The 27,303-nt window shown below is 38.1% G+C and overlaps 1 protein-coding gene across 1 annotated transcript in view; it reads left to right on the top strand.

Annotated features, from left to right (window-relative positions):
• The window catches only part of CDK6 (cyclin dependent kinase 6), a 127,906-nt gene that overhangs the window by 50,993 nt on the left and 49,610 nt on the right, over positions 1 to 27,303 (top strand). The window contains exon 3 of the mRNA XM_038130146.1: positions 5,506 to 5,673. Within this exon, the coding sequence (XP_037986074.1) occupies positions 5,506 to 5,673 (168 nt within the window). The remainder of the gene's footprint in view (positions 1 to 5,505; positions 5,674 to 27,303) is intronic.

Raw genomic sequence — 27,303 nt, 5'->3', positions numbered from 1 at the left:
TCAGCAGAAAGAAAAATGAGTTGCAGATAGAAACTTTGGGTAAAGGATGCAACTGGTGAAGGTGCATGAGATAATCCACAGAAGAGTAAGAGAAGCATTAGGAGATGCCAAAGGATTGTTGTGCTTTACAAAATGTTACCATAGAAGTAGAGCAGGAAGAGGAAAATAGGCAGGTTAAAAAAAAACCCCAAAAATATATAAAACCTGTGTGTTAGTACAAATTTAGGGTCTATTGTAATTTGCAAGGCTCTGTTGTTTTTATTTGATGACACAACTGAGTATATTTGTGGGCTTCCACTGAATTACTTTCTTTGATATTAGGAACTCCTATCACTCTAACAAAGGGCAACTTGTTTAAAGGTTTTTCTTTCTTCACATTGTAACCAGTGGAAGAAAAGCATGAGCTTCACATAACGAGCAGCCAGTCATAAGTGTATGTTACCTCAGAGTGCATGTGTTCTCTGAAGATATATTACTCTTGGTGTTTTCCTTCAGGTTGCATCTCACGGTGTTCCCTTTTACCAAGACAAAACCTAGCATCCATACTTCACCATGGTGGTGGGTTAGCCTAGTCCAGCAGTCAAACTCCCATCCAGGCACTCACTGACTTCTTCCACCTCCCCTACAGAAAGTAGAGGGCATCAAGGAGCAAGAATGCTCATAGGCTGAGATAAGAGAGAAGGATTGCCTACCAAGTACCATCATGGGCAAAATAGATTTATCGTGGAGAAAATCAACTTAGTCTAATGCCAGTCAAGGTAGATACTTCTTAGTTCAAGTGGAGGGCAAAAAACCTGAGTATTCAAATTACACCTTCTCATGCCTTTTTCCAGGCTATACATCACTTCTGAATCTCCCCAGCCCAAGCAGCCCAAGAGCAGCTCCTCTCTCCTGCTCCTTCATCCTCACTCTTTGTGCCTGCTGTACCCTAGGTTGTCTCCACAGGCTGCAGTTCCTTCAGGAGTATTTGCCTGCTCCATGAGCTGCAGTGTGGATAACTGTTCTACCTTGGACTGCTTTCTCCTCTCAGTTCTCTTCCTCTCTCACCTTGGTGTTTCCTGTGCAGTTTCTCACTCCTTTTACTCTCTTCTTCTCTTTCCCTGCAGCCTTTTCTGCCCTTGAACCTATCTTCATGGAGGCACCACTGTCCTGGCTGGCGTGCCCAGCCATGCAGTGCCGTGGGTCCATCAGAGCCACCTGGAGCTGAGTGTCTGGCAAGGCACAACCCCTGGTGTCCCCTGGCTGAGGCTCCTGCAGTCCTGGCTGCTGGTCCTAGGCACTGACACTGAAACCAGCTCCATAGTTTCTTTTGTCTTTGAGTAGATACTTGAATGTTTTGGTTGACAGCCATGCCATCCTCTTTTGAGTCAGGCAGGCAGAGTCCTCCAGAGAATCTAGCAGGTCTTAAACAAGCAGTAGGTTGCTGCAGATAATTGACAGATATTTTTCTTGGGAGCCAAGATGGTGGGTGACTCTTAAAGGATCAGAGTGGTATTTGAAAGCCAATGGCTTGGAAGGGATTTATGGATCAGATGCTGGAGGAGGGTTAAGAGGGTCAGTGAAGCATAGAGTCAAGAGGGGATAGGACAAAGTGGAGTCAAAAATGTATGAGAAATCAGGGCTTTCTGTTCCTGCTGCCTGAGTCGGGAAGTACGAGCCATGAGTATTGCCTTTGGCAGAGGCAGCAGAAGCAGCTGCTCAGCCTAGCCCAAGCCCAGCCCCATCCTCACTGATGACAGAGGAGGAATATGCAGGATATTTTTCTGAGTATTATTGAGACTCCTGACATAATATGGTGTAGCTTGAAAAGTTCATCAGAATTTGGTCCTGGCATTCAGAGCTGAGAAATCACGTAAATGTCAGACTAAGCAATCATCATCAATACCTTATGTGGTGGAACAAGCAGAGATGCAGCATTTCCATAACAAATTTCACTCCTGTTTTCATTATGAGACTTTTACAAAATTAAAGCTGCATATTTTCCTCTAATGAAGTTGTACTTGTTCATTGCATCCCAAAATAGTTTTCAGTTTTCAGTTTTCAGTTGAGTTACAGGTGCATATTTTATATTTGCAAATAGATGGCATTGAAAATGTAACCTGAAAAAGAAAAAAAAGTAAACCTGTGGTTGTCTGAAAGTAATTTCAGTGGGATAATGTGTGCATGTATCTTCAACTTGAGCAATAGCCAACTGTCATAGGTTTTGTGATGGCAGAAATCTCTAATCTGAAACAACAGGCACATTCTGTGTCTTTGTTTGCAAACATACAATATCCAAAGAGCACTGATAAACATCAGTAGGGGTTTGATCATGACTCGTTAGAGCTTGGTCCTTCGATCTCTTAAGCCACAAAGGTTTTTGTTTGTTGCATAGAATTGATCATTTTTCAATTAGCTTTTGAAATACAATTGTCTCTGTAATTCCAAAGTGTGGTATGCCTATCTACCACAGAAAATTTCTCGGGGAAAAACAGACATGGAAAAAACTAATCCTTGAGGCACATGAAGACTCTCCTGCAGTTATTTCTAGAACTTAGTAATTGAGATAATACTGGGTACTCGTCAGTAATAAAAATGGATGCATTTCCGTTAGATGAGTGAAATTATCCTGATTTAATTAGGTAGTGATCTGGCTTGTGCATGTTTACAGCCTTTATCCAATTTGCTAGCAAAGGTTAGTATCTTCTGATATTAGTTACAGTGTCAAAGAAACCACAGATCCCAGACCCTGCCATATGTTTCTTGCAAGTGGCTGACCAAGTGAATGAAATCATTTTCCAAAAGCAAGGCCTTATGGTTTTTGACTAGGCTTGCATGCAGCACAAAATTTTAAGCTCCTGCATTTTTTATTCTTTATTTAAAGTTCATAATAATAAGCCTATGTTGTGATTTTGGCTTCTGCTCTAACTTGCTGAGAATTTAAAAACAGGGAATCACAAATAGCAAACAGTTTTTTTACATCCAAGTGCCTTTCTTTATACACACAAAACTTTGGGTTGTTCTTCCAAATAATTTTGAACTAAAATCTGTTAACACTGATCATAGAAAGTAGTAAGTGTAGTCAACAGTCCAACCTGAATACTGGAAAACAGCTTATATGGACTAACCCCTGGATTTCCTGGAAGTGGAGATATGGCACTTTTTCCCCTCCAGTTGCTCTTTTTCTTTCTAACACCTTTTAAATTTACACTTTCCCTGTTCACTTTTCTGCAGCATGTTCTATTCTTTGTGTGTGAAGAGAACTTCTGTAAATTATATTCATCCTTTGAGTCTGATGGGTAGAGAGGAAGATACAGCAGTTTCCATTTTCAAAAATTTTCTTTTTTACCTGTGGCTGGAAGAAGACTCTGAATTTAGAAACTGAAGACATTGCTTGAATCTTGAAATGAGCAGAGCAGAATTGTGTTATGCTGAGCTTGAGGAAGAAAGTTGAAACAAAACCAGCATCAGTTGTTGGAAAAAAATACTCTTGATATGTTTGGTAACTGCCTGAATGAGTTTACAGAGTTGACAAATGAATAGGATACATAAATGTCACCAGAAGGGGACTTGCCAGGGTCTAGTGACTAATACTTCAGTTCTTTAAATAATTTTCTTATTTGATACTATGTCAAGGTGGATTAAAAAAGAAAAAAGTTGGCCCAAATTCAGTGAAACAACTGAGTTCATATTTAAAATAACTATATGCCTAAATGCTGTTGGCATGTTCTTCATGTCTGCAAGACTGATCCAAAGACTTCTGGGATCTGGTAAAAGTTAAAATGGCACGGAGTGACCAGATATTACATACATTAATTCTGCTGATTACTGAAACCTGCAGAGCTGTAGCCCAAGTTCTTACAAATTTGTGAACTGCAAAAAAACCTGTATAAATACAGGAGGATTCAATACAGTTTGTGTATTTCTTTTAAAGTCCAAACCATATCATACCAGTTGTCAAAATTATCAGTTCCCAATTTTTTTCTGCGGAAACAAAGGAAATAAAAGGCATCAGCTAGCAGGAAATGGAGTTCTCAGTTCACCACCTTCCTTCAGAGGTGATAATAATTTAATACTGTCCCAGCATCCATAATTTCATGGTAAAATTTCCATAATTGGGGTCTTCAAATAAAAGCTGAGTGCTTTATGAGCTGGCTGTATACAGAAATGGCCTTGTTTTATCAGAGGTCAGGTGAAAGCTTCCAAACTTAATATCTATACATTACGTAATATTTTCTATATAAATGATCAAGAAACATTACAAGGAAGGAATAATTCTGTATTAAGTTACTTAGCAATATCTCTAAAGCCTACCTTAAAAATGCATCCAACTTAACCAATATTATCAAGCTGAATGTTTTGAGCTATTTTTACACCCATGTTCAGATATAATTCCTTTCAGTAGTGTGCTTTGAATATTTACTTGCAACATGCCCGAGTCCATAGAGAAGAACAAAAGCGACCAACTTCAAATTATCCTTCTTCCCTTTTCTTTTTCATGCCATGCCTTCTCAAAGATTGTTTTGGTTGGTAACAACAGGATTGGAGGACACTCTGCTGCATGGTTTATGGAAAAGGCATATGTCACCAGCAAACACAGAACTGCAATTTCATGAGCTCAAGTCAATTGCATGCAGAAAATAAACTTCTTTGTCCATTTTTTTTTCTTTCTTATTGCAGCATCTTCTTGTAACTGCCTGTTCTGCAAATATAATTTTCAAGTTGACAGTATCCTTCTAATTTGGAATGCAGGGGATTTCTAGTATTTGGTTTTGAGTCTGCTGGTTCATTCTTTTCACATTACTAAGATTGTCAAAACATGAGTACAGATAAAATAGTTTCTTCAGCTGTGGAAATGTCATGGAAGATTGTATCACTATAACAAAACAAAAAGAATCAAAATTATGATTATTACACTGTTTTAGTGCTAAACTTTCATCTAAAGGTAATTTCTGTCCTATTCAGTAAATTCTATACCAAAGGTTTTGTCAAGTGAACCTTTTCCCTCTATAACATTAAATAAAATTAAATCTTCCATTTAAATTTTGTTTTTCTGTTTGAAACAGGTCATTGTGCCTGTTAAAATGAATGATAAAAATTCACTTCACCACAGCAGGGCAAAGCATAAGCCGGTGAGAATACAAAGTGGTGTGTGGTTTAAAGTTAAGAGCAAAAAACTGCTATGTATTTTTCTTACTTGGACAGCATTCTTTTGAAGTTGTCTATGGATTTAGATACATACTTTTTGCTATTTTTTAAAGTATATTTATTAATCTTTATACTACTGCTAATCAACCTCAGATAATTCAACTAGAAACCATGCATTAACTCGATAAGGACATTGGTTCAATTCCATTCATTCTAGCAACATCCTGTCCATTTTATATTAATAGTTGGTTTTATCTCCTGTGCATGTATTTAAGTCAATATTTATTGAATTAGTTTTTCAGATTATGACAGGGGATTTACTTGTTTGCCTGCCACCTTGTCTTGATAACTGCATATTGATTTCTTCTTTATACATAGGATATGATGCTTCAGCTGTTTCGGGGACTGGATTTTCTGCATTCACATCGTGTGGTCCATCGGGATCTGAAACCCCAAAATATCCTTGTAACCAGCAATGGGCAGATAAAGCTAGCTGACTTTGGCCTTGCACGAATCTACAGCTTTCAGATGGCTCTTACTTCAGTGGTAAGTTTCTGAAGGCTTTTATTTTTCTGTTAGCATAGCAGTGTGAAGCATGTCTACAACTGAAGTTACTTGTGTCTCTGAAAACAATTGCTTTCCAGCCAGGATGAACTTCTGGTGATTATGTTGTAATCAAGTAATCAGTTACTGACTGCTGGCTCTAATTCCATCCTGACTGATTACAGAGGGATAAGTATCTTAGTTTTCTGAAACTCCCATCTGTTAAGCTTCTGTAGTGATACTGACTTCTGGTGTAAATTAAGTCAGACAGGTATGGTTAACAAGTTTCTGAAGTGTCCATTTTAAGATAAAGCGCTTGCTGAATCCCAGGTATTTTGCCTGGAAAAAACCCCACAGATATTTGTGGAAATGCCACACCAGCATGCTCTGATTTTCCACCTCTGTGAATATGCATTCAGTGCTTCCTTCCATATGTTGCTGAATGAATCCAAATAGGGTTGTGCTGGAGGAAGCTCAAGTGGACCTGGCAGCCAAAATCACAGCTGTTTCCCAAGCCAGCTGTTAAAGAGGACCCCCACTATCACCAGGTCTCCTACCACTGTTGCCCCTCTCCCACCAGCTCTCCTGGTTGTCCTTGGCTCAGACATGAACTCGCTTGCAGATTTAGCTCTCTCGTCTGTTAATGCTGGAGAAACCCTGCCAGCTCCTTGCCTTTTGACCCCATTTCCACGCTTGCTGGCCCTGCCCCCAGAATCAGCTGCTGTAGCTTGGCACAGCATCTTGGAGCATATTGAGGAGCTGCCATGCTGTGTGCATGTTGGGTATCTTTGGGGTTTGTTGCCTGCTCATGATTTTTTTGTTTCCTTTTTCTATTCTGAGTATCCCAGCTGCCATGGCAGTAGCCCTTGCGATAAAGACAGAAAAGGCAGAATTGCTGGAAAGAGAAACTGAAAGGATCCACTTTGCATTTTACACCATATTGTAAAAATCACCTGGCTCATGTTGATGAGAAGTAATTTGTTCTCATTGTTAGTTGGTGCAAGGGTCTTCCCATTCTCATGTGATATAACTATGGCCATCTGGCTTCAGAGTGAACGGAGGCAGGAAGCAACAGAAAATTACATCATATTGCCGGACATAGGGAAGTATCCTTGTCACAGAAAACATATGTAAACCTCTGTTTTAGGGCTAGTTTTTTTCATTGCCTGTAGGATGTATTCTAATTCAAAGGTGAAAGAATCTGGATGCTGGGAAGATTGGTCATGTAAAGCAAAGCAGTAGAAAAGGAGAGAAAGGTTCTTCCCGAATTACTCTTATTTTGTTTCCCAGCTACCAGTCAGTAGCAGCTTCAATGAGTGTTTTTGTTTATGCATAAAATCATTTAAGCTAAAACTGCAGAATGTTACAAGGTTTTCAGCAGGACATTTTTGAAAAGTTCTGCATGAAACGAGGAAAAAATACCTACAGAACTGAGCAGTAGTTTTTCCATGACTATGTAGCCTTCTTAGGAAGGAAGTTTAAAACACCCAGAAATCTACCACAGCGAAAGAGAACACTGCCAGGATTGCTTTGTAAAGTATGGACATTTGCTCAAATATCTAATACTTGCATGCTAGAAATCACATGTTAAAACCCATGAGCTGGTACTCTTGATGCTGCTGTGAACAAGAGATGTTCAGCCTAAGGGATTATCCACATTCAGGTTGTACTGTGTTCAGATAAGCATCCAAGTGTCATTGCAGCTAAGCTAAAGAGTATTAAAATAGTTGAATTATTCTGTGATCAGGGATAAATCTAGTATATGGGAGTAGATGTAAGTAAAAAAAGACAAAACCAGCTATGACATTGGTCTTCTTAAGTTAAAAAATCAATAGTTTCAAAGTTAAGTTAAAAGTTAATAAGTATTTTAAAACAGTTTTCAACATCTTCGAAATAAACTTACGTCTGAGTATGTAGGAAACTATAGGCATGTGTTGCTTAGAATGTGATAAATGTGGTATGGTTTTAAATGTCCATCTTCACTGCTCCTACAAAGTGATTGCAGGTTAGAACCTTTTATTAAATGTCTTTTAGCTGTCAGTTTTCCTTTTCTGATTTTAACTTTTCTGATTTTAACTTCCACCTTTGGCTAGCTGCTTAGGTGTGCAAATGCTGCTTTGTTTTTACCTCCATTGAAACTTAGTAGAGGAAACACAGCTAAACAGAACAGCTCCAAACCCCTAAACCTCTGGGTTTTAAACATTCTTGATTTTACTTTCCCAGAAATAGTCTAAATTGCAGTTGTTCACCAGGCAGGGAGTAAATTTTCATGGACTTCAGCAAGACCAGCTTGTTTTGAAGCATTTGCAGAAAAAAAAAGCGTTGCATTATAAAAGACAGAATATACCTACCTATACATATATCAATTAATAAAAGTCACAGCTTGCAAAGATTTGCTTTGGATAGTGATAGTGCAGACAGCCCAGTGATAAAAGACTAGCATTGTGATCAAATGCTGGGCTCTGCAGCATTTCCTTCAGAGGAGAAGCTTACTGCAACATAAACTACAAGAATCATCTTTTGAAGTATCAGACCATTCCCAAGATGCATCCTCATTCATTGCTCACAAAGAAACTCTTCAGATGAGACAAAAAGAGCTTGCCATGAAAGTAGCCCAGTAAAAACTGATCCAGCCCAAGTGCTGTGGGTGCAGCCAATGGTAACTTCAAAGCAGTCTCTCTCTAACAGCTGGTTATTTACACAATGCTGGAGAATCCTTCTGGCAGACCGGTAGTCCAGGCATATTGCTGTCATTTAAAGAAACCTCTTGATATTTCTGTCAGCGAATGAATGAATGAATAAAAGATTGAAACTAAGGTTACACAGGCTGGGGGGGCAGGGTGGAGATCACTGCTCCCAGCTGTGTCCAGACTGAGACCTGATACGAGGCTGAAATAACAGTGCTAGGAAGAATGAGGTTGGGCGGGGTGTCTGAGCTGGTGGAGGGCAGGGCATGCTTTTGGTTTCGTGCAAAGTTAGATTCTTTTCCAAATGTTGGTCTTGGCCCTTGGGGAAATTTTGAATAGGCTTGTGATAACAGAGAAGCTCCATAGGACAGAGGAGGTAGATTGATGTGACTGTAATTTTAGAGTTGGATAGCAAAAGCTAATGAACTGTCACATTTTTCCTGGTGCAGAAAAATAGGTGCTCAGTTCTAACTTTATCTGAGCAAAGGAGCAGTTGGGTGTCTGGAAAATCTGAAGTTGTGTTATCAAAAAGGAATAATCCAGTTATCTATTTTGGATGACTTTTGACTGTATTAAAGAAAGGAAATGAAGCTGAATCATGGCATACAGGAGTGTTAAGTGAGATAAGTGCATGCAGTTGTGATCAGAGCATCTAGGTGGAGCTGAGGCTATCCAGCTCTTAAAACTTGGCCTGTATCAGGATCTTGAGTGAAACTGGCAAAATGTTAGTGTTTGTAACACACTTATAATACTTTCTTAGAAAACATGCATGCTTTACCTTAGATGTTAGCACACTGAAGGGTTTTTTTTTCCCCATGAAATGCCAACAAAATCGGTTTATGTCTTCCTTTAAAAAAAACCCACTTGTTTTCAGATTTACCCAACACAGAAGGGAAAATACATCACTTTTTCTTACGATGCTGTAAGTTGTTGAGTACTAGACCCAACTAAATAAATTTTCTGAAAAGAGAGGACACAAAATATTCTGCAGTTACTTTCAGTAAATAATTTTAGATTATGCTAGTATTTTATTTGAGTATTTCTTCAGGATAAAAACTTTCCATCCATTTCTGGCAGTCAGTTCAGCACAAATGGTTTACATGTCACATCATGCAAGAACTTGGATTTCATTTTGTTGGTATAGTAGCAAGGGAGTATAAAATAATTTTCACTAACGGGGCTTACTCTGTAAAAACAAATATGTAAGTTAGTTACAGCAACAAACCCAAAAATTGACAGAAAAACTCTTCCAAAGAGGAATGAGTACTTCTCTGTTTCCTGCCCACTGTTGTATTGTAACATTCCAGTAAATGCTCTCCGTTTGTAAATAATGTAAATGTAAATGGTTGTCTGAGGCAATATGATAGATGAGAGCCCAGACAATTTTTTTTTTTGCTTTGCCTTGTTTTTTGTCATTTTTTTCCTCTTTATATGGCCACCTCTTCCAAGTCTCTTTCAGTCCAGCTTTAACCTGAGATCCATTGAGGATCCCTAAATGGACCTGATTCAGCAATCTATTTAAAGCTCCCTGTTACCATCAGACATCAGAGGAGACCTATGGAAATTCAGCAACTACCTGCCACTGGTTAAACTAAGTGTTAAAGAGAGTCCTGATGAAATCAGTACAAATCAGTACAGTGATACTTGATTTTATCTCATGCATGATTTAAGAAGATCATAACTCTTCCCCCTCTGGGTAGTGGAAGTTGCACTGTTTTGATATGCCCATCATTGTTGTGGGGAAGAACATCACCTGAGGTCTGGGCCCTCATCTGCAGTTCTTTCATTATGGTGCATTTGTCTAATCCACCCAGATGTCCCTGGAAAGGAAAATGGGACACAAGTAGCCATCCAGTGGATCAAAATAAGTGGGTCTGAGCTTGTCAGTGCTGCTGCTGAGAGTTTGTGGCTATTTAGAAATGCAGTAAGATAAAAATTGTTGTCTTATTTATGGAAAAACTGTCCTCCCTACTAATACACAGTTCTGCATGAAAAGTCCATGTGTCTGGCTTTGTGAAAAAATTAGTGAATTTTTCTGATATTTTAACATCTAGTGGGATTTTTTTTGCATCCTCCCAACACAGGAAGGTTATTTCCATCACATAAAATGAGTCATTTATCTCTGGAGTCATCTTAAGAACAAAAATCATTATCAACACTTTGACTGTAAGGTCTGCAGATAACTAAAAACATTTTAAGATATATTTATGATGCCTTGACTCAGATGAGATTTTCACTAAAAAGACTCAGATTTATATGAAAATAATGATGACAAAACAGGTTGTTCAATGTCACAATATTAATCAAAGGGCAGTGTGGAAATACACATTAACAAATCTAGGAAATTAGAAGTTTCTCACTCATCTGCATTATAATCATATAAGATAATTTTCAAAACCAACTTAATTTTTGTTGCCCATTAGAAGAACCTTTAAATATTTAAAACTTGTCTGGGAGAGTTGTACTAGCTGCTCTCACAAAGACAGAGGATTTATGACAAGGTTGTTACTTCTAGAAATGTGTTCTAGAAATAATCTCCAGGTGCTGTTTCACAGTGTAAGTAGATGTAGCATTTCTACTGCTGCTGAAAGGGTGGCCTGGCTTTTGACTGCATGCTTCCATCACTTCTCTTTCTTTGACATTAATGGTTACTCCCTTGCAGTCTGTCTGAAAATGAACCCTGTATAAAGTAGTTACTAATTTCCAGGTGGCTTTGTAGATGCAAATCACTGCATGGCCACAAGACTGAAAGCACTGACACACAGGGAGGGGGAGCAGAAAGATGGGGTCATCCACTCCCTAGACACCACCATCTTAGATTTGTTGGAGTCAGTGATGAAACCACATCTGAAGTGTTCATCTGAGGCCTCGAATAACTGAAGTAACTCAAAGGCAGAAGTGTTTTTCAAAACTTCGCAGCTCATGCTGATTTACACTGTTCTGAAGGTGTTAGATGAACCAGCCAGCTGGTTCATTTAAGGCTATTATTGTATCTGACTGTAACAAAACTTCTAAGGGTATCTGTATCAGTGTTTGAAGTATTTTTTACCCCCGCAGTGCCAAGACCTGCATTCAGCGCTCTGTGCTGTTCCTCTGCAGCTGATGCCAGGACTCACCCCTGAGACCTGTCAGGAATGCAGGGAATGCAGCCCTCTGCTCTGATTCAGACCCAGGTTTATCATGAACCACTAAAAGCCTATCTTTTAATCTTTCAAAGAAAGTAAATTATTTCACAGTAAACAAGCAAATTGGCTTCACATGAGAATATTTTCTGTGCCCTTTTCCAGAAAACCCCTTTCCAGTGCTGCAGAGATTAGAATATATGATATGTGAGGACAGAGGTTGTCCACACTGAGCGGAGCATGTTTTGCAACCCTGCAGCTGCACCAGTGCAAGCCTGCAGAATAAATTTACCTCATCCTGGTGAAAAAAAAAGAAAGGAAAAGAAGTGCGACTTTGAGCAGTTTATATCAGAGCAAAGGAAGTTTCTGCTGGGCTAGACTAAAGGTTGACTATGTGCTCTATCAAAGGGTAATGTTTAAGAGAGGATGCTCAGGAGGGAGAGAAGTAAAACCTTTCAGCAATCAGAAATGTGGCAATTTCCAATGCTAGAGCTTGTATCTAGATAATTTGCTATAAAAATTACTGAAGTATGCATCTTTCATAAGCTAATCTACTTACTTTTTGAACCATTTCTACTCTGAGATGCAGTTTACTTCAGCACTGTTGAGAAAAGCTTTTTATTTTGTTTTAAATTTGACACCTGGTATTACTTAGATTCCTCTTAATTCTGCTCTTCTGAGACATTGCCTTTTCACCTCAGGGTGAAATTTGGTGTCATTTTGCAACAGCACAGTTCCATTGATGCAAGAAAAATGTACTCAGTGGAAAGAGGCCATGTTGATGTGAAGATATAATAGCATGCTTCTCTTCTCTTCTCTTCTCTTCTCTTCTCTTCTCTTCTCTTCTCTTCTCTTCTCTTCTCTTCTCTTCTCTTCTCTTCCTCTCCTCTCCTTTCTTCTTCACTGAATAAGATAAAGTAGATGTTAGTAATGGTACAGTACTGCATCAGAAGTTTCAAAGAAATATCTGGTGAACAGACTGTAGGATGTAGAACTGACATTGTAAGGAACAGGCCATGCTCAGTCTGCTAAAAAAAAATCAAGGCAGAGGTTGCAAAAGAGAGAAAGGAAGGGAGAAAATTACTACTGCATATTTTTTTCTGTATTATGAAAGAGCATCCTGCTTTTGTGTGACCGTACTTCTGTCTCCTGTTTTCAGATGTAAAAATATATGGTGCATTTCCCCCACCCAGTGATTTACATCTTCTTTGCACTATTTTTCTGTTGATTTAAGTGGCTCTGTTTTTACATCTACTCCCAGAGATAATTGAGTGGGTTGGATTGTAAAAACAATTTGATTGTCTGACAAGGCTCTCCCTGTGTATTTACAAAACTGTTCCCACATAATTTCAAACCATTCTGAACACTAAAATACAGCCTCAGGTTATGTTCTTATCAGAGCACACAGAATAAGCAGGCATGGGCCTGTTTGGTAGTTGAATGTGAGGCATCCAAAGCAAGAGGAGCAGACCAAGTAGCATACTGTCCTTGGAGCTCCTGCTACTCCAGAGTGAAGGCAGGTGTCCATACAGTGCTGACAGAAATGCTCTTAGAGCTTAATGCGTAATAAAAATGAGTTGTTGGCACTTTCTTGCAGTGGCAGGGAAGTCGCTGTAAATGTTCTCTTCACACTGGCCTAAGTCCTGCTGTAGGAGCTTTTCTAATTGAGAATTCCCTTGTACAGGTACAGCTCAGGAAATTCCTCTTAGCCTAACAATATTTAGTATTTGTTCAGCATTGCTGGTATGGAATTCTTGAGCTCAAACGGAGAAGAGCTGAGAAATCATCTAGTCCAGTGAAACAAGATTGTTCTCTACTGCATTTCTAATGTTTTCCCAATAACTTTAATGTGCCCAGAAATAGGGTTTCCATGACTTCCCATGGGACCCTGTTAAAAACTTCTATGTAATCACTTTCAGAAAGTTTCCTTGATGTCCAGCCTTCCATGTCCCATTCTTAATTTAACTCCATTATACTCCTTGTCATTGTAGACTAAACGGTAGCAAATGACCAGTGCCTTATATTTGCATTAAAGAGGTGTTACCTATAGCTGTAACACATTCATCCTTGCAAATTGTGGTGAGATAAATAATTTGATAAATAGTGAAAGTCCATTAGCCTTAGATTTTCCAGATTTCAGTAAATTACAGAGCACCAAAGAATTCAATTAGATTTCTCTAGATTTCCAATTTTCAGCATTTCAGTGGATAAATCCAGTGGAAGATATGTTACACTAAAAGATCTACTGAGCTACAAGATTAATTCCTTGGTTTTGAGACCTTACAAATGGCTTGGTAGCAAGCTGCAGAGATCACATGTGGACTATGAGTTATCATTTAGATGCATGAAAAGAGCATATGAAAATGTAGACTGTTACATGTAGGATAATTTATAAGAAATAATAAAATACTGTTGACACAGCACAAATTAGTTGGCCCGACCTTGTCTAAAATACTGTAAGCTGCTCAGTTTCTCTGTGGCTGAGAGATGGTTTTGGACAGGACCAGTCATGGGGAAGGACAGATTTCTGTGTAACAATCAGAGAACAGGGGACACTCTTTCTGTGAGACAGGAAGAATCTGAATTACTTTAACAAAATGAATCGTAACAGTAAATACAATTGATGCCTAAAAATGTCATCAGGGATGCAGATAGGGAGAACACAAATGAAAAAACAGTGATGGCATGAGAGCTAGTTAGTTTAAAGTAACTTATATGACTTCAAATAAGTAACTTCTGTCAGGAAGTTAGAAAACAAATAGTGAGATTCTGAAACATCCTACAGTAGGGTCACTGCAGGCAGGAGATACAAATAACTTTGAGAGGGAGCCTGGTGAATTTCTGTGATGCAAGTTGGCAAATGTTGGTAACTGTGGTAGTCTGTTCCAGTTCCATATCTCTGTATTTGCCCCCTCAAGATTTAATGTGCATTATTTAGCCAGGTTTTTCAGAAATGCACTTCATGGGCTCCACTCATCATGGAAACAGCTGTCAGCAGGCCAGAGGGATGGGCGAAAATGTCATAAATGTCAAATATGTCAAGGAGAGCCATCAATTCAAGCAGGATTGGGAAAGCTTCAGAGAGGAAGAAGAGAGAGACACCCAAGGGCACTTGCATTCTTACAACACACAGATACCACAGAGGCTGACAGTGATAGGAGTTTGTAGTCAAGGTAAAGCAAAGAAGCCAAAAGGACTCTGGGGATTTGTAAGATTTGCCATGGAGATGGAATGTTTTCTTAAAAGGAATCAGAAGATGATACAGTTAGAATCTGCTTCTCTGAAACTCCAGAACAGTTATATGTTTAAAAGACAATGGAAAAAGAGATTCTGATCAGATAAACTACATTTGCTTGTAAGTAGTAAAAATACTAGTGTTTATAAAAAAGGAAAAAGTCATGTAAGTGCCAAGATTAAGAAATAATTCAGTGGAATATAAGTGTCATGAAAGATGACTGCAGAATGCTTTTCAAAAGTACAAAACCTGCCAGGACATCTTACTATATATCAAAAGCTCCCAATATAGTTCAGTAAATTGCACCTGACTGGAAGCCAGACCTTGGAGGTACAAGCAGGGGCTTGAGTTTTTGTTTAGATCTGCCAGAGGAGTGGTAGTAGTTGAAATTGGTCTAATAAAATACATAACTGCTTCTATGAAATATTCAAAACTGTCATAGATTAGTTACTGAATGAGACATGCTAAAAGATCAAATACGAGATTTGTTAAAGGAGATTTGAATAAAGAAGAAGATTTGAAGATAAAACTCACGAGGGTTCAAAAATGCACAGAGTTGTTGTCTACTGCATAAGTCTGTAGAATTCAAGTGTGAATCAGAACAGCTAACGGAGCAGATAAATGAACCATTGCATTGGATTTTGCTCTTTCTGTAATGAATGCAAGGAAAACTTGTTCTACAGATGCAATCTATGAAAATATCCATTAAACTTGTGATCAGCATGGAAGAGCTGATCTGTGGATAATTCATTTGCAGTCAGCAAGCTGTTCTGCTCTCCAGGGCAACTATCGTAATGACATCGGCATCTTGGTAGCAGCTTTCCAGTAAAGAAGAAAAAAATAATTTAAAAATGGAATGACTGCATACTATTTGAAGACTCAGTACATATTTGCTTTTAAAGTTAAGAGTGATTTGAAACAGGCTCAGAGTTTTCATCATTTACTGGGCCTGAGTGACAAAGAACAGATGATAAAAAACCAAAACAAACTAGCATTAAGAAACACGAGCAATTAATCTACTAAGCACAGAAACAGAAGAAAACTGATGCAAAAAAAGGAGGGAAAACAACCACCTGCAAGTTCATGCTGATTGAGTTCTGAGGTCATCTTGTGGATTTAAACGAGGAATAAAGAGAGTAGGGACTTTCTGCTTAGGAAGCAGGAGATATTTTTTGATTTAACAGTGATATAGTTGTACCATGTGGGCCCCAAATGCAAGATTGTAACCATGGAAACCTGCCATGTAAACAGCTAGTTCATTGTTCACTGTCAGGACAGAAGAAATAAGTTTTGGAGAAATATGTAGAGAAAGAGATGTGCTTTCAGCTAGTTCTTGGGTTTTACCCTTAGCTATGATTCAGAAATGACTGCACCATATTTTTTATGGCTATTATCATCCAAAATTAATACCCTTATCTTATAAGAATTGTTTATTACAGTGAAATAGTACCCTTAATGCTGTACTGCTTCCTTTTCACCTTAACTGTTATAAGTATATAGTGTCAAGCAAGTCCACAGGATGGGGAAAAAAGTACATTATCAAAAAAACTTAGGAGACAATTCAGAGCAAGAGTTCTTTGGCTGGGCCAGGAAGAGTTGAGTAGCTAGTGGAAAAGACAGTCCACAGTATTTCTTTCTCCTGTACTGAACAGATTCTTCTGCTATACTTCGGGTAGATGACCTGGGTTTGGAAGAAATATTTTTAACAGCGTTATTCCTAGCACAAAGGATCTGAAAAAGCATATGTTCTGTTCTGTGGAACAGGGGGGGAAAATGCTTAGTGGGCAGTGAAATGCTTCCAAAAGACATCTTTTACTTTGCACACACAGTCTGTGAGTGGGGGAGTTTCCACTGAAGACAAGAAACTTGCAGCTCTACAGAACTGTCAGCTCCACAGCCGCTCGCCTGTACTGGACATTAGAGAACATTTATTTATGCATTTCAACATTGCAAAATTATTTGAGCTGAAAAACTGTGTAAGTTTAGCAAGGGTCAGAGTTTTTAATTTTCAGTGTTAGAAATAGTTCTTATGAGTTCTTCTCCCTTCACCTATTACTTTTCAAAACCCTTTCAGAGCTGTTTCTGTTCATACCGTGTACAAATCGTAGAGCTTACAGTTCCATGGAAGTATTGACTCAGAAATGCCACAAGTTAGGATGATGATGATATTTTAACACCACTCAACAAAATCCAGATATTTAATTAGTGTTGCCTAAATTTCTACAGTATCTTCCCTGTCATTTGTATGAGATAAAGTTTGAGGACAGGACATATTGAGCACCTTGGTGAAGTTCTGACTGCAAGTGCAACATTAAGCGGAACCCTGAAAAATACATTGGCAAAAAAAAATACATCCTCAAAAGATTTTTATATTCTCTTTTCATATAGTTTACAGAAGGGTGGATGTTTATGGCTTATCCATTGGGGCAACTGGAATGATCCTCTGCTGTATGAGAAACTTCCAGACAAGAGCATTATGATATGTGAGATGAAAACTTTTCTGCCATGTGGAATTTAAAATTGTCTTTGGATAGCACAGTGATGATAGCAGATGGTGGTAGTCTGGAAGTTAAAGATGAGATACAGAATCTCCAAGGAGTGTGGAGAAACATCAGGTGATAACTACAGGTATCAGTGAAAGAAAGATTCAGCTATGCTTCTTAAACTGTTCCACATTTTTGGACTGGGAAGTCCCTTCTTGACCTAGATGAAGAGTTTCCTTCAGTGGAGGGCATGGAGGAAATAGAAAACAAGTGCAGAATATGTACACCATGGTTGTACAGCCACTAAGGAGCTTCCCAGAAGACAGATCCAACTTGCTACTGTATCACTGAGAGCCACAGTGAAGCATGCAGCTACTGATGTGTTTGGAGATCAAAGTGGGGAAGCCTGTCACGCTAGATGGTAGTGGTAGGCAGTTTTTTGAGACAGCTGAAGATACACAAAGCAAGGAACCAAGAGGCCTGTCAGTAGCAGACATTGTGATGAGTTCATTCTTCACTAGTTACGGGATTCCAGGCAAGCTGCATACAAACATAAGGGAAAACTTACGTCAAGAATCTGCAGTTTTGAAGCTTTTCATACAAAAGAAGAGTTTAGCTGTGTACTTTTGTACACCAGCACAAAAGGGATTGGAATCAGCATCTAATATTCATTCTGATAGCATATAGAAGTCATTGAACCTGTAGTGTGCCTCAGCATTCGTTTTGTGTAGGTATGAGCTAATAATCTGCATTTAATCATTTATACTGCATGGAGCTGCAGGGACCATGATTTGCCTTACAGGAATCAGATGATGAGCTTTCCTCTTTCTGAGGAAATACTGGTGGGAGGAGCAATGGGAAGCAGTGCACAAATGCAGACACTAGTCACAGACATCAACAGGAAAATATACAGCAAAATGCTGAGAAAGCTGAGGGCTTCTGGGTGGAGTACTTGAAATAAGTCCTAGAGGAAAACTATATTCTCCTGTTTGATGTTTTCAGGAAAACAGGACTTTCTACTCCTTTTTTATTAAATAAAATAAATGCATGACTTCCATCATCATTTCACATCTTCTTGCCCCTCCTCATCTATACTGTAAAAATGAATAAGTTCCCTATTTTGATTTAATTTTCAGGCAGAAGATACTATAAATTAATACAGCCTAAGGATATTGTGTCTTTGAAAAACGGGGAAAGTTTTGTATATGTATACATTGTGAGAAGACATACAGGAGACACTTTGAAATTTTTTTGATTAGTCGGGGGGAGAGGGGTATGAATATTTAAGGTGCTCTGTTGGAATCAAATGATAATCAAGCACACTCTCCTGTACTATGTTTTTAAACACTCTCAGTGTGAATATTTTATTTAATTTCTTCTAATATGCTATAAGAATAATATCTACTTCTTATGTCTGTTTGAGGCAGAGGAGTTTTGGCTACCTTGCAAGTGTATTGCTGATCACTTCAAAGAATGTGTTGCACCACTGGTGCTGTAATTCCATTGACAGTACATCTCAGAAAAAAAGATGTAGCTGATGCCTTTTAACCCCATTTTATTTGTATGTACATCTTTCCATGCAATTCTTCAAAGTTCTGCTTCATACAGAAGGACAGAAACAATCAATTCTTAAAATGCAAAAGAAGAATACTGGAAAATTTGAAAATTCTTGCTGTGAAGTTTAGTTTGCTGGGTTGATCTGGGTGCCATGATACATTAAGGAAAAACACTTCTCAGAACACACTCACTGTAGCATCCAAACAGAAAGGATCAGAGGTAGATATGTATCTTCTTAATGTAATGGTGTTTTCCTTAATTTTGTTTACATATTTATATTCTTGCTTCATAAAATGAAAACCTGTTTGCAAACATAGCTTAAAAGCTGAAAATGCTTTACTGATTTACATTTTCTTACGGTTATTGCAGAATTGCAGTATGGTTACTGCAGTATGGGTATTGCAGTACGTATTTCAGCTGATGTAAATCAGCAAGGCTTCAATGAACTAAGCCAATTTATAAGGCAAATAAGAAGGCCTGTCTTTAAATCAACAGTGAATTTTGCATTTGGTTGATTTTTTTTATATTTAGAATTTTTACTTACATGTCTTTTAGTTTCTTTTACTGTCTGATGGTGCTCAGACAGTGTTGCTTTGAAATGAGTAAAACTATTTAAGTTAATAAAAGCACAGCTAGCACTGTAGATTGATAGATTTAAATTATTTGGGACACTGAAGATATCGTGCACCTTATGTAATTTAATCACTAGAATAATTAAATAAGGAGGGGCCTGTGCATGGTATCAGTTCTTGTGGGAAAATATGCTTCATTGACTTACTGGCACTGTTTTGGAATGTGGCATTTAAAAGTACCTTTTTACAGTGGGAAAGAATTTGGTCAAGAATAAACAGTCTGACCTTGTTAAATGGACCAAAGTCACTGCATAACCTAGTTTTGGAAAACTAGTTTTCACCAGTCCGTGAAAAAAAATCAGTGTATGAAAAATGCAACTAAATTTTATAGAGAAAAAATTACATTGATTGAACAGAGTGGGCAAAATCTGCCCTGTTTTTCCAATATGGACTTCCCTGATTTGTTAGAAGTTGGCTTTGAGGTTTAAAGGTAGTTTAAACTGTGATTTCATAGGGCATTAAAAGCACTTTACTTTGAAAAGTATCGTACAATGAAGCCAGATGAATTCAAGTCATTTAGGGGATAAGTGAATAAATTTCAACAGAAGTCAAGGCCATTTGTATTACTATCAGTTTCCAAAAATGTAAAAACTTTGAGTTTGTAGGAAAACTGTATTTATGTTATTAACTAAGTCCTAAACACAAAGCTTGGTATTTGCAGATGTAGTAATTTGACTACCAAGGACCTTTTGATACAAATGAAAAAGAAAATTATGCCAGTTTGGTTTTAGCTTCAAATTTTGCTGATGGGAAACTGGCATGGTGAACCGGTACAACAATCCTGAATCTCCATGCTATGAAATCCTAGCTTCCATGCAGTTGATGGAAAACATCCTTTTAACTTCACTGTGGCCAGAATCTCATTCCAGGTTTTCATATTCTGTTTGAAAAATACAAAAACATTCTGTGAACAAATATTCAAGCTGCTTTGGAGGAGTGGAGTATACAAAGAAGAACAAGGACTTTGGGAAATGGTATTGATAAAAGTGCTTATCCAATCCATGGTTTTGGCCACGGAATTTTCATTGGTACTTCATAGGACACAACCCCGTTTTTCTTTTTGACACGACAGTGACAAGTTAACATATTAAAACTCTTAAAGCCTGGCCAGTGATCCATTTTTTAATGCAAAAGAGAATGAAAAATCTTACAATGGCTCAAGAATGGGAAATAACATTGAAAGACATTGTTGAATAATACTTTTGAGTGCATCATTTAAAACTGTAGTAGCCAGTTGAGAATTATTGCTGCATAAAAGTGAAAATGTATCCATAACTTCAGTTATCAGCAAAACTACTGAGAGCTGTATTTCCATGCTATAAAATGAAATTTGATGCAAGCAGTAATAGATGCAACCTGTTATCTGTTAAAAAGCAGATAACATAAAATGAGTAAATTTAAGAAAAACAAGTATGTTTGCATCAGGTAAATTTAGATTAAAAATTAGAATGTGTATGCATTAGGTTTTGTCAAGTTTGAATAAAGAATTTGTATTAATCCAGAAAAGAAGAAAGCCTGTCTCAATGTAAAGACTGTTTTCAGTTTTTATAGTCAATGTAAACATCTTCTGAAGTTAGCCTGAGTTTCCTGAATTCTGTCTCGCTCTACTTTGGGTTTACAGCATCAGCTATATATTTACCCTGCAGAGATTTTTTGAGGCCCTCGAGGGGGTGGAGTTCCCACCCTGCTGTGAGGAGGCTCTCTGTATTTTCTGTGTATAGTCACATGTGACATTGCCTTCTGCACTGCTTCAGTATCGAATTATCAAATTCTGAAAATGGAAGTCATACACAGCTGAATGTGTGCACAGATTATCCTGTTCTGCAGTTTTGGACATGAACTCAGAAAAGCAAGGACAAAAACTACAACTGTTCTTAGAACTTACAAGCAGTGATTGATACTTTCATCCCCCAACTTGGATTTATTTTTTTTTTACTTCAGGTGTACGTGTTCTTGTTTCCCTTCTGTTCTCAGTGCTGTTTGTCATCCTGATTGGTCTGATAGCTCCAGCCCTCACCTTTTTAAAGAAATTTGGTTCTTGAGAATGGATTCACCAGGAAAGGATTAAGGAGCTATTTTTTACTCTTGTCTACGTCATCAGTGTGCAGTATAGTGTGCAAAGACCAGGTTGTCTGAGAGGGGAACTGCGGTGCTTATGTAGAACTTACTTTTCCTCCAGCTGATACACTGCAACTGTAATCTGACCCTCACACTATTAGCAAGTAAAATGCATAAATCCTTCCAAAACTCTTAGATTCATACTGAACTGAGGAAGCTATTAGACTGACTAGAAATAAAAATGTTCATGATAAGTGGATGCTAATTCTTCTTTGTATTGAGTAGCCTTTGTGTACTGTTACCCTTCATGCTGGGTACTCACTAGTAATTTTTTCTTATTATTTTTCATGCCAAGGGATGAAATAATTTTTTTAATAAGAGGACTGTTAATATATCCCCTTATCATAGGCAGTCAAAATGTACAAAATGCCTGAGGCTTTCTAAGTTGTATTACAAATCAAAGAGTTTTTATTTTTCTCTATGCCTTCAGTAGCTTCACAAGCAGTGGTAGTAGGCTACTACAAGGTAATAGAATTAAAAAGTGGAAGGTTTTTTATACTGGGTGGAGCTGTGTATTTTGTATTTCGTATGCATTGAAATAGGCTTTCTGATCACTTGCTGCTTTTTTTTAAATAAGTCATGATTTTTATACAGTTGAATTCAGGTGTTAATTTTCTTTTTCCATGTTGCTAGTCAAACTATCATGACAGAGAAGCTTTCACCTTGTACCTTGAGAAGATGTCCACATTAGATTTTCTTTTGATGCTCTGCACTCGTGCGATCTCACTTTGAGTCCTGTGTGCAGTTTTGGACAGCACAATACGAAAAAGACCTTAAGCTATTAAAGAGAACCTCAGGGGTGGTGAAAGGTCTGGAGGGGCAGTTTTATGAGATGTGGCTGAGGTAATTTGTTCTGTTCATCCTGGAGGAGAGGAGGCTGAGAGAGAACTCACTGTGGTCTTCAACATCCTCATGAGGGGAAGCAGTGTGGCAGGTTCTGGTATAGATCTCCTCACTCATCAGACCAGTGACAGAACTCAAGGAAATGGCATGAAACTGAGTTAGGATAGATCTAGGCGGGATATTACGAAAAGGTTTTTCTCCCAGAGGGTAATTGAGAACTGAATCCGGTTCCCCAGGGACATAGTCAAAGCACCAAGCTTGACAGAGTTCAAGAATGGTTTGCACAATGGTCTCAGGGACTTGGTGTGACTCTTGGGATGTCCTGCACAGACTCAGGAGCTTTAATCCATGATCCTGATGGGTCCCTTCCAACTGAGCATATTCTATGATTCTGTGATAAACATGAATAGCTCCATTCACAGTAGTTGCAGGTAAGCTCAGAAGTCTGAAAGAACAGCACGAGTGTTAAATAGACAACCTTCATGTTCTCCTGAGGATTCCCTAGATATCCCTTAGGCTCTAAACCCATTCAGAAGTATGAACACATATGTGTCAATAATTCCTGGTGAGGCGCATGCTAAAATGGAGAAGCCCTTTCATCCTGATTGAACATTGATTTCAGGAGTGAACCACCCTGCTCTGAACACTGCTTTGGGTATTTCCAAGAATTAATGGGCCTGTATAGGCACCTTGTCCAGGTGAGAAGCTCAGCAGAACTGTTCCTGCATGCTTCCACCACAGTTTTCAGGTAGAACAGGTTTTTTTTCCCTAGTTTTATAGTTTTTACACGCTAAGGGATTTCTGATTTGGTCAGTGGAATGGGAAGTTACAGCACTGTCCTATCAGGCTGTGATCATTTGGAGAAACCATGGATTTCTGTTCTGACAGTAGGAAAGAACTTGTCTGAAGTTAAGCTTTTGCATCATAATCCCCTCAGCAGAGATGATTCCTTTGAAACTCCATCATCATGGAACAGAACATCATTGTGTCACAAGCTGTAGAAATTTGAATCAAGATCTGATTTTCTGTTTGAATCAAGATCTGTTTTCTTTTTTGAAGACATTTTACCATATTATGTATTTACAGCCAAGCATTAAATTTTTCCATTATGATAAATTCCTACTTAATAGACTAATTTTTTTCAATTAATCAACATAATTATTTTAATCTAGGATTTTAACATTATCTCCTATTATTCAGAGGAAAGAAGATTTCTTTATGGGAGTGTATTACTCTCCTTTGATATTTGTAAGCATCCAGCTGTGGTTATGCATATTGCTTTTCATTCTTATGTTTTTACCCTCTGAGCAATGTCATTAAAATTCATCTAGATTTAATTACTGAGTTTTTACATTAGTATTTAAGCTTATTTGCTCAGGAAGTGAAAATGGGGAAGAATCTGGAGGACCTTGACCTCTGTTACATCTTAAATGACTCATCATAAGTATACTGCAATTTTTTAAAATTGTTGAATTCTAGCTGTCATACAGTCCATCCTGACTCTTCGTTTGAATCCAGCATCCTACTTCTCTCTTTGATTTTGGCTTAGCACAGTTCCTAACATCTTTGTTTCCCACAAAAATTGTAGATTTTGTAGCACACCCATAGGAGTCAGTACACAGTACACGGAGGGAATTAGGAGAAAAGAGAGCAAAAAGAAATTGAGGAAGCATAAAAAGACAGTCAATGCATTGACAGGAGAAATTAGGCCATACTAAGTACAATGACAAGAATTTTTTTGTTGCATTATACTTGGTGGGGTTTTCTAATTTCTTGTTGCTTTAGGCCAAGGAGTGTTTGAATTCACTTTTATTTCCAGTTGCTGCTTTGCCTTCTGGACAGAAGATGCTACTTTTTTATATGCAAGTAATTTAATTTGACACATAGCTGGAATTCTTTCATAGTGAGTATGTGAAATATTATACCCTGAATATGCAATTAATATGAAAAATGTCATCTTTTTTGTTATATTCCCTACTAAAGGTACTGAACAGGCAGAATTGTTCCAACCCAATTAAGTGTTATTTTATTACTAAGTGAAAGACTTTTCACTTTAAAGTCTTGCCCTGGTCTAAAACATTCTGACTTGCTGCACTATTTTTTGCTAAAGTGACCACAACAGAAAATCTCTTGTGCTGCTTTCTGTTCCTATGATGGGTTGATGCATGAACTAATCAAACCACTAGCATATATGTTGATCACTTGCAGACCTAACATGGCAGTATACCTATTTAATAAAAGAAAAATGAATGAAGGTCGGTAACAGTTCCTCAGTTGCCATAGAAACCATTGCATCTTATACAGGATACTTGAGTATGTTTGGGCCCCCATCCTTTGATATGCCAAGTGGCTGTGAATCCTTAATGTCCTCATCACCTATTTAAACTGCAATCAAAATCAGGCAATAAGAACTTAAATGCTGCCTTGGAGACAGGCAGTTTCTACCTTAGCTTCATTTACTCGAATTATAACTACTACAGTTGGATTCCTTTGAATGGGCTGTAGCAACTAAAAGGTGAACTTACCCACGTGGAAATTAGGGCCCCAGTTCAGTGTGTTGAAATGAACTCATATGATGAGACCTTAAAGCATCAGATACACTTGCAATCAAATGCACTTATTGAATTGTAGGGGGCAGACTTTGGCATCATGTTAGCCAGTTCAGCATTGATCTAGCTTAAGATAAAAAATGCCACCATTTTCCAACAACAAAGCACTGCCTATACACCTAACCTTGCACAGCCAAAATCCCAGCTGACACAGTATTTTGAGTCATATGCTGACCTTACTGTGAAAGGGAACTTCAATTAGATGTCTATTGTGTTTTCAAATACAGAAGAATGGCTTTGTGTTCAATGGATTACCCCAGTGATTAAGACAAGGAAGCAGATGCTGCAAGGGCATACAGAGGAAAGAATTTAATTTCTCCCATTTTATTATAATTCAGAATCTATTCCATGTACCAGACCAATTAATACATAAACTAAAAGCCTGCCAACATGTTCTGGCCATGCAAATTTCCCAATAGACAGAAGTACTGGTACCTATGTGTAATGAAACCAGCACCTTCCATGTCCCAGAAAGCAGATAGAAAGGATGGGGGAGGGAGGAGAATCATGAAGGGAAGTCTTTTTATTTTCTTCTTTTCACGTGAAGGTTTATAATTAAAGGGGAAAGTAAATTAATTACATGAATATTAAAAGGTTACTCTTCTATTCTAACATTTGGTCACAAGTTGTCTAATGAAAAGGAATGCAGGCTGGAGGGCTGCCATGCCTTTGCTTCTTTCTGCAGAGGGCCACAGGCTGAAGCAGTGATTGTGCGTGACAGATTCTGGGAACAATGAGCCTGCGCACAGATCATCCAGATGGAGCTTGCTTTTCTAAATTACACCAACAACAGGGTGGCCCACAGGCAAACAAAATAGTTAAACAATACATAATAAAGTTTTTATTTGGTATTTCCTGTGAGCCTCTGCCAGTTGCCAGGGAGTGTACTGTATTTTTCTTTTGCTGTATTAATTGTTGACCACAACTGGCAAAGGCCCAAACTAGCAGGGACAGATAAGGGGGGGAAAATGGCATCTGGACACTAAAGCCTCAAGTGTACTGGGAAAAAAAAGCACAAAAAAATTACAGCATATATCTGGAATTTTCCAACTAACGATGTGCGGATGTGGTAGCGCTAGGGAAAAAGAGCCAAACTGAGCCTGCTTTGTTCACTAAGAGAGGCCCCCCTGTAACATTCCTTTTAGCTGTGCATATTTTGGCTTCAGTTCTGCAGTTTTAACTATATACTGTGTATGGAGCAGTTCAGTTGTTTCTTCAGGAATCTAATGATTTTGTTACAAGAAATAAAACTACATCAATGCAAATGCATTGTTATTGTTTTGAAGTGTTTGAACAGAAGCTGGGTTTTAAATGTTAAATCATAGGTGTTAAATTTTCAGAGGGAGGAGGGAGAAAATTTCCTTAAATACAACCCATCACAGCAACAGCTGCAAGAAGGAGACCCTCAGTAGCAGTGAATGCTGCCTTTTTCAACTCATCAATGAAATCAGACCTTACAGTTATCTGGTTTAGGGAAAAGCCCACAGTATAGCATTAACACTTGGATAAAAACAGGAGGCAGCATAAACATGCTAGTTTGATACCATTTTTGCATTTTCTTTGTCTTATAAAACAGTTAAGGTGTTGGCATCTTTTTAAGGAAGTTTTATATTCCTGATTTACTATATGCAATGTCGTAAGTCATTTTGCTGTACTAGTTCATAGCAGGGAAAAGAAACAAGAACAGATTGCAGGCATTAGGCCACCTCTCCAAAGAAGATGCAAGTTGATGTGAAGGTTGTCAGTTTGTATGGAGAGGAGAACCGTCTGCACTAGGCAGTGACAGGGATTGTACCTACAACAGGTTCAATTAATGAGAAATAACTTATTATTAGACCTTAAGTTGTCATATATTTATGCAGCATTTTCAGATGTACTTGGACCATCTTCCAGTGACAAGTGGCCCTTGATGCAAAATTTCTTGGTTTTTACTAATAATTGTGCTGTTTCCTATGCATGGATACCTTCTTCATACCCTTACAACCAACCATTGTATCCTGTCACATGAGGAAAGCATTTTTGCTCTCTTTAAAGACCCTCCACACATTATAGTCCCTAGTGAAATCTATATGTATAATTTATCCACAGTTAGGGATGTCAGTTGGAAACAAGCTGTCAAAGTGGTGGTATAGAAGCAGTAGATGAAAAAAAATGGGTCAGATCTATGGGAGAGATAAGTACAGCTTGCTCCTGATCACTGGCAGGCATGAGACTCTGTTAGGTCCCCTAAGCCAGCAGATTTCAAGAGCAGGCCCACGCTTAGCAACATAAATGTACCGATACCAAAATCACCTTCCAAATTACAGATTTGCCTTTTTTTCCTCATAAAAATAAAAAAATCATATAT

Source organism: Motacilla alba, chromosome 2, assembly GCF_015832195.1.
Source record: "Motacilla alba alba isolate MOTALB_02 chromosome 2, Motacilla_alba_V1.0_pri, whole genome shotgun sequence".
Taxonomy (NCBI): Eukaryota; Metazoa; Chordata; class Aves; order Passeriformes; family Motacillidae; genus Motacilla; species Motacilla alba.
Note: the sequence above shows the minus strand (reverse complement) of the source record. Positions and strands in the feature narration are given on the sequence as shown.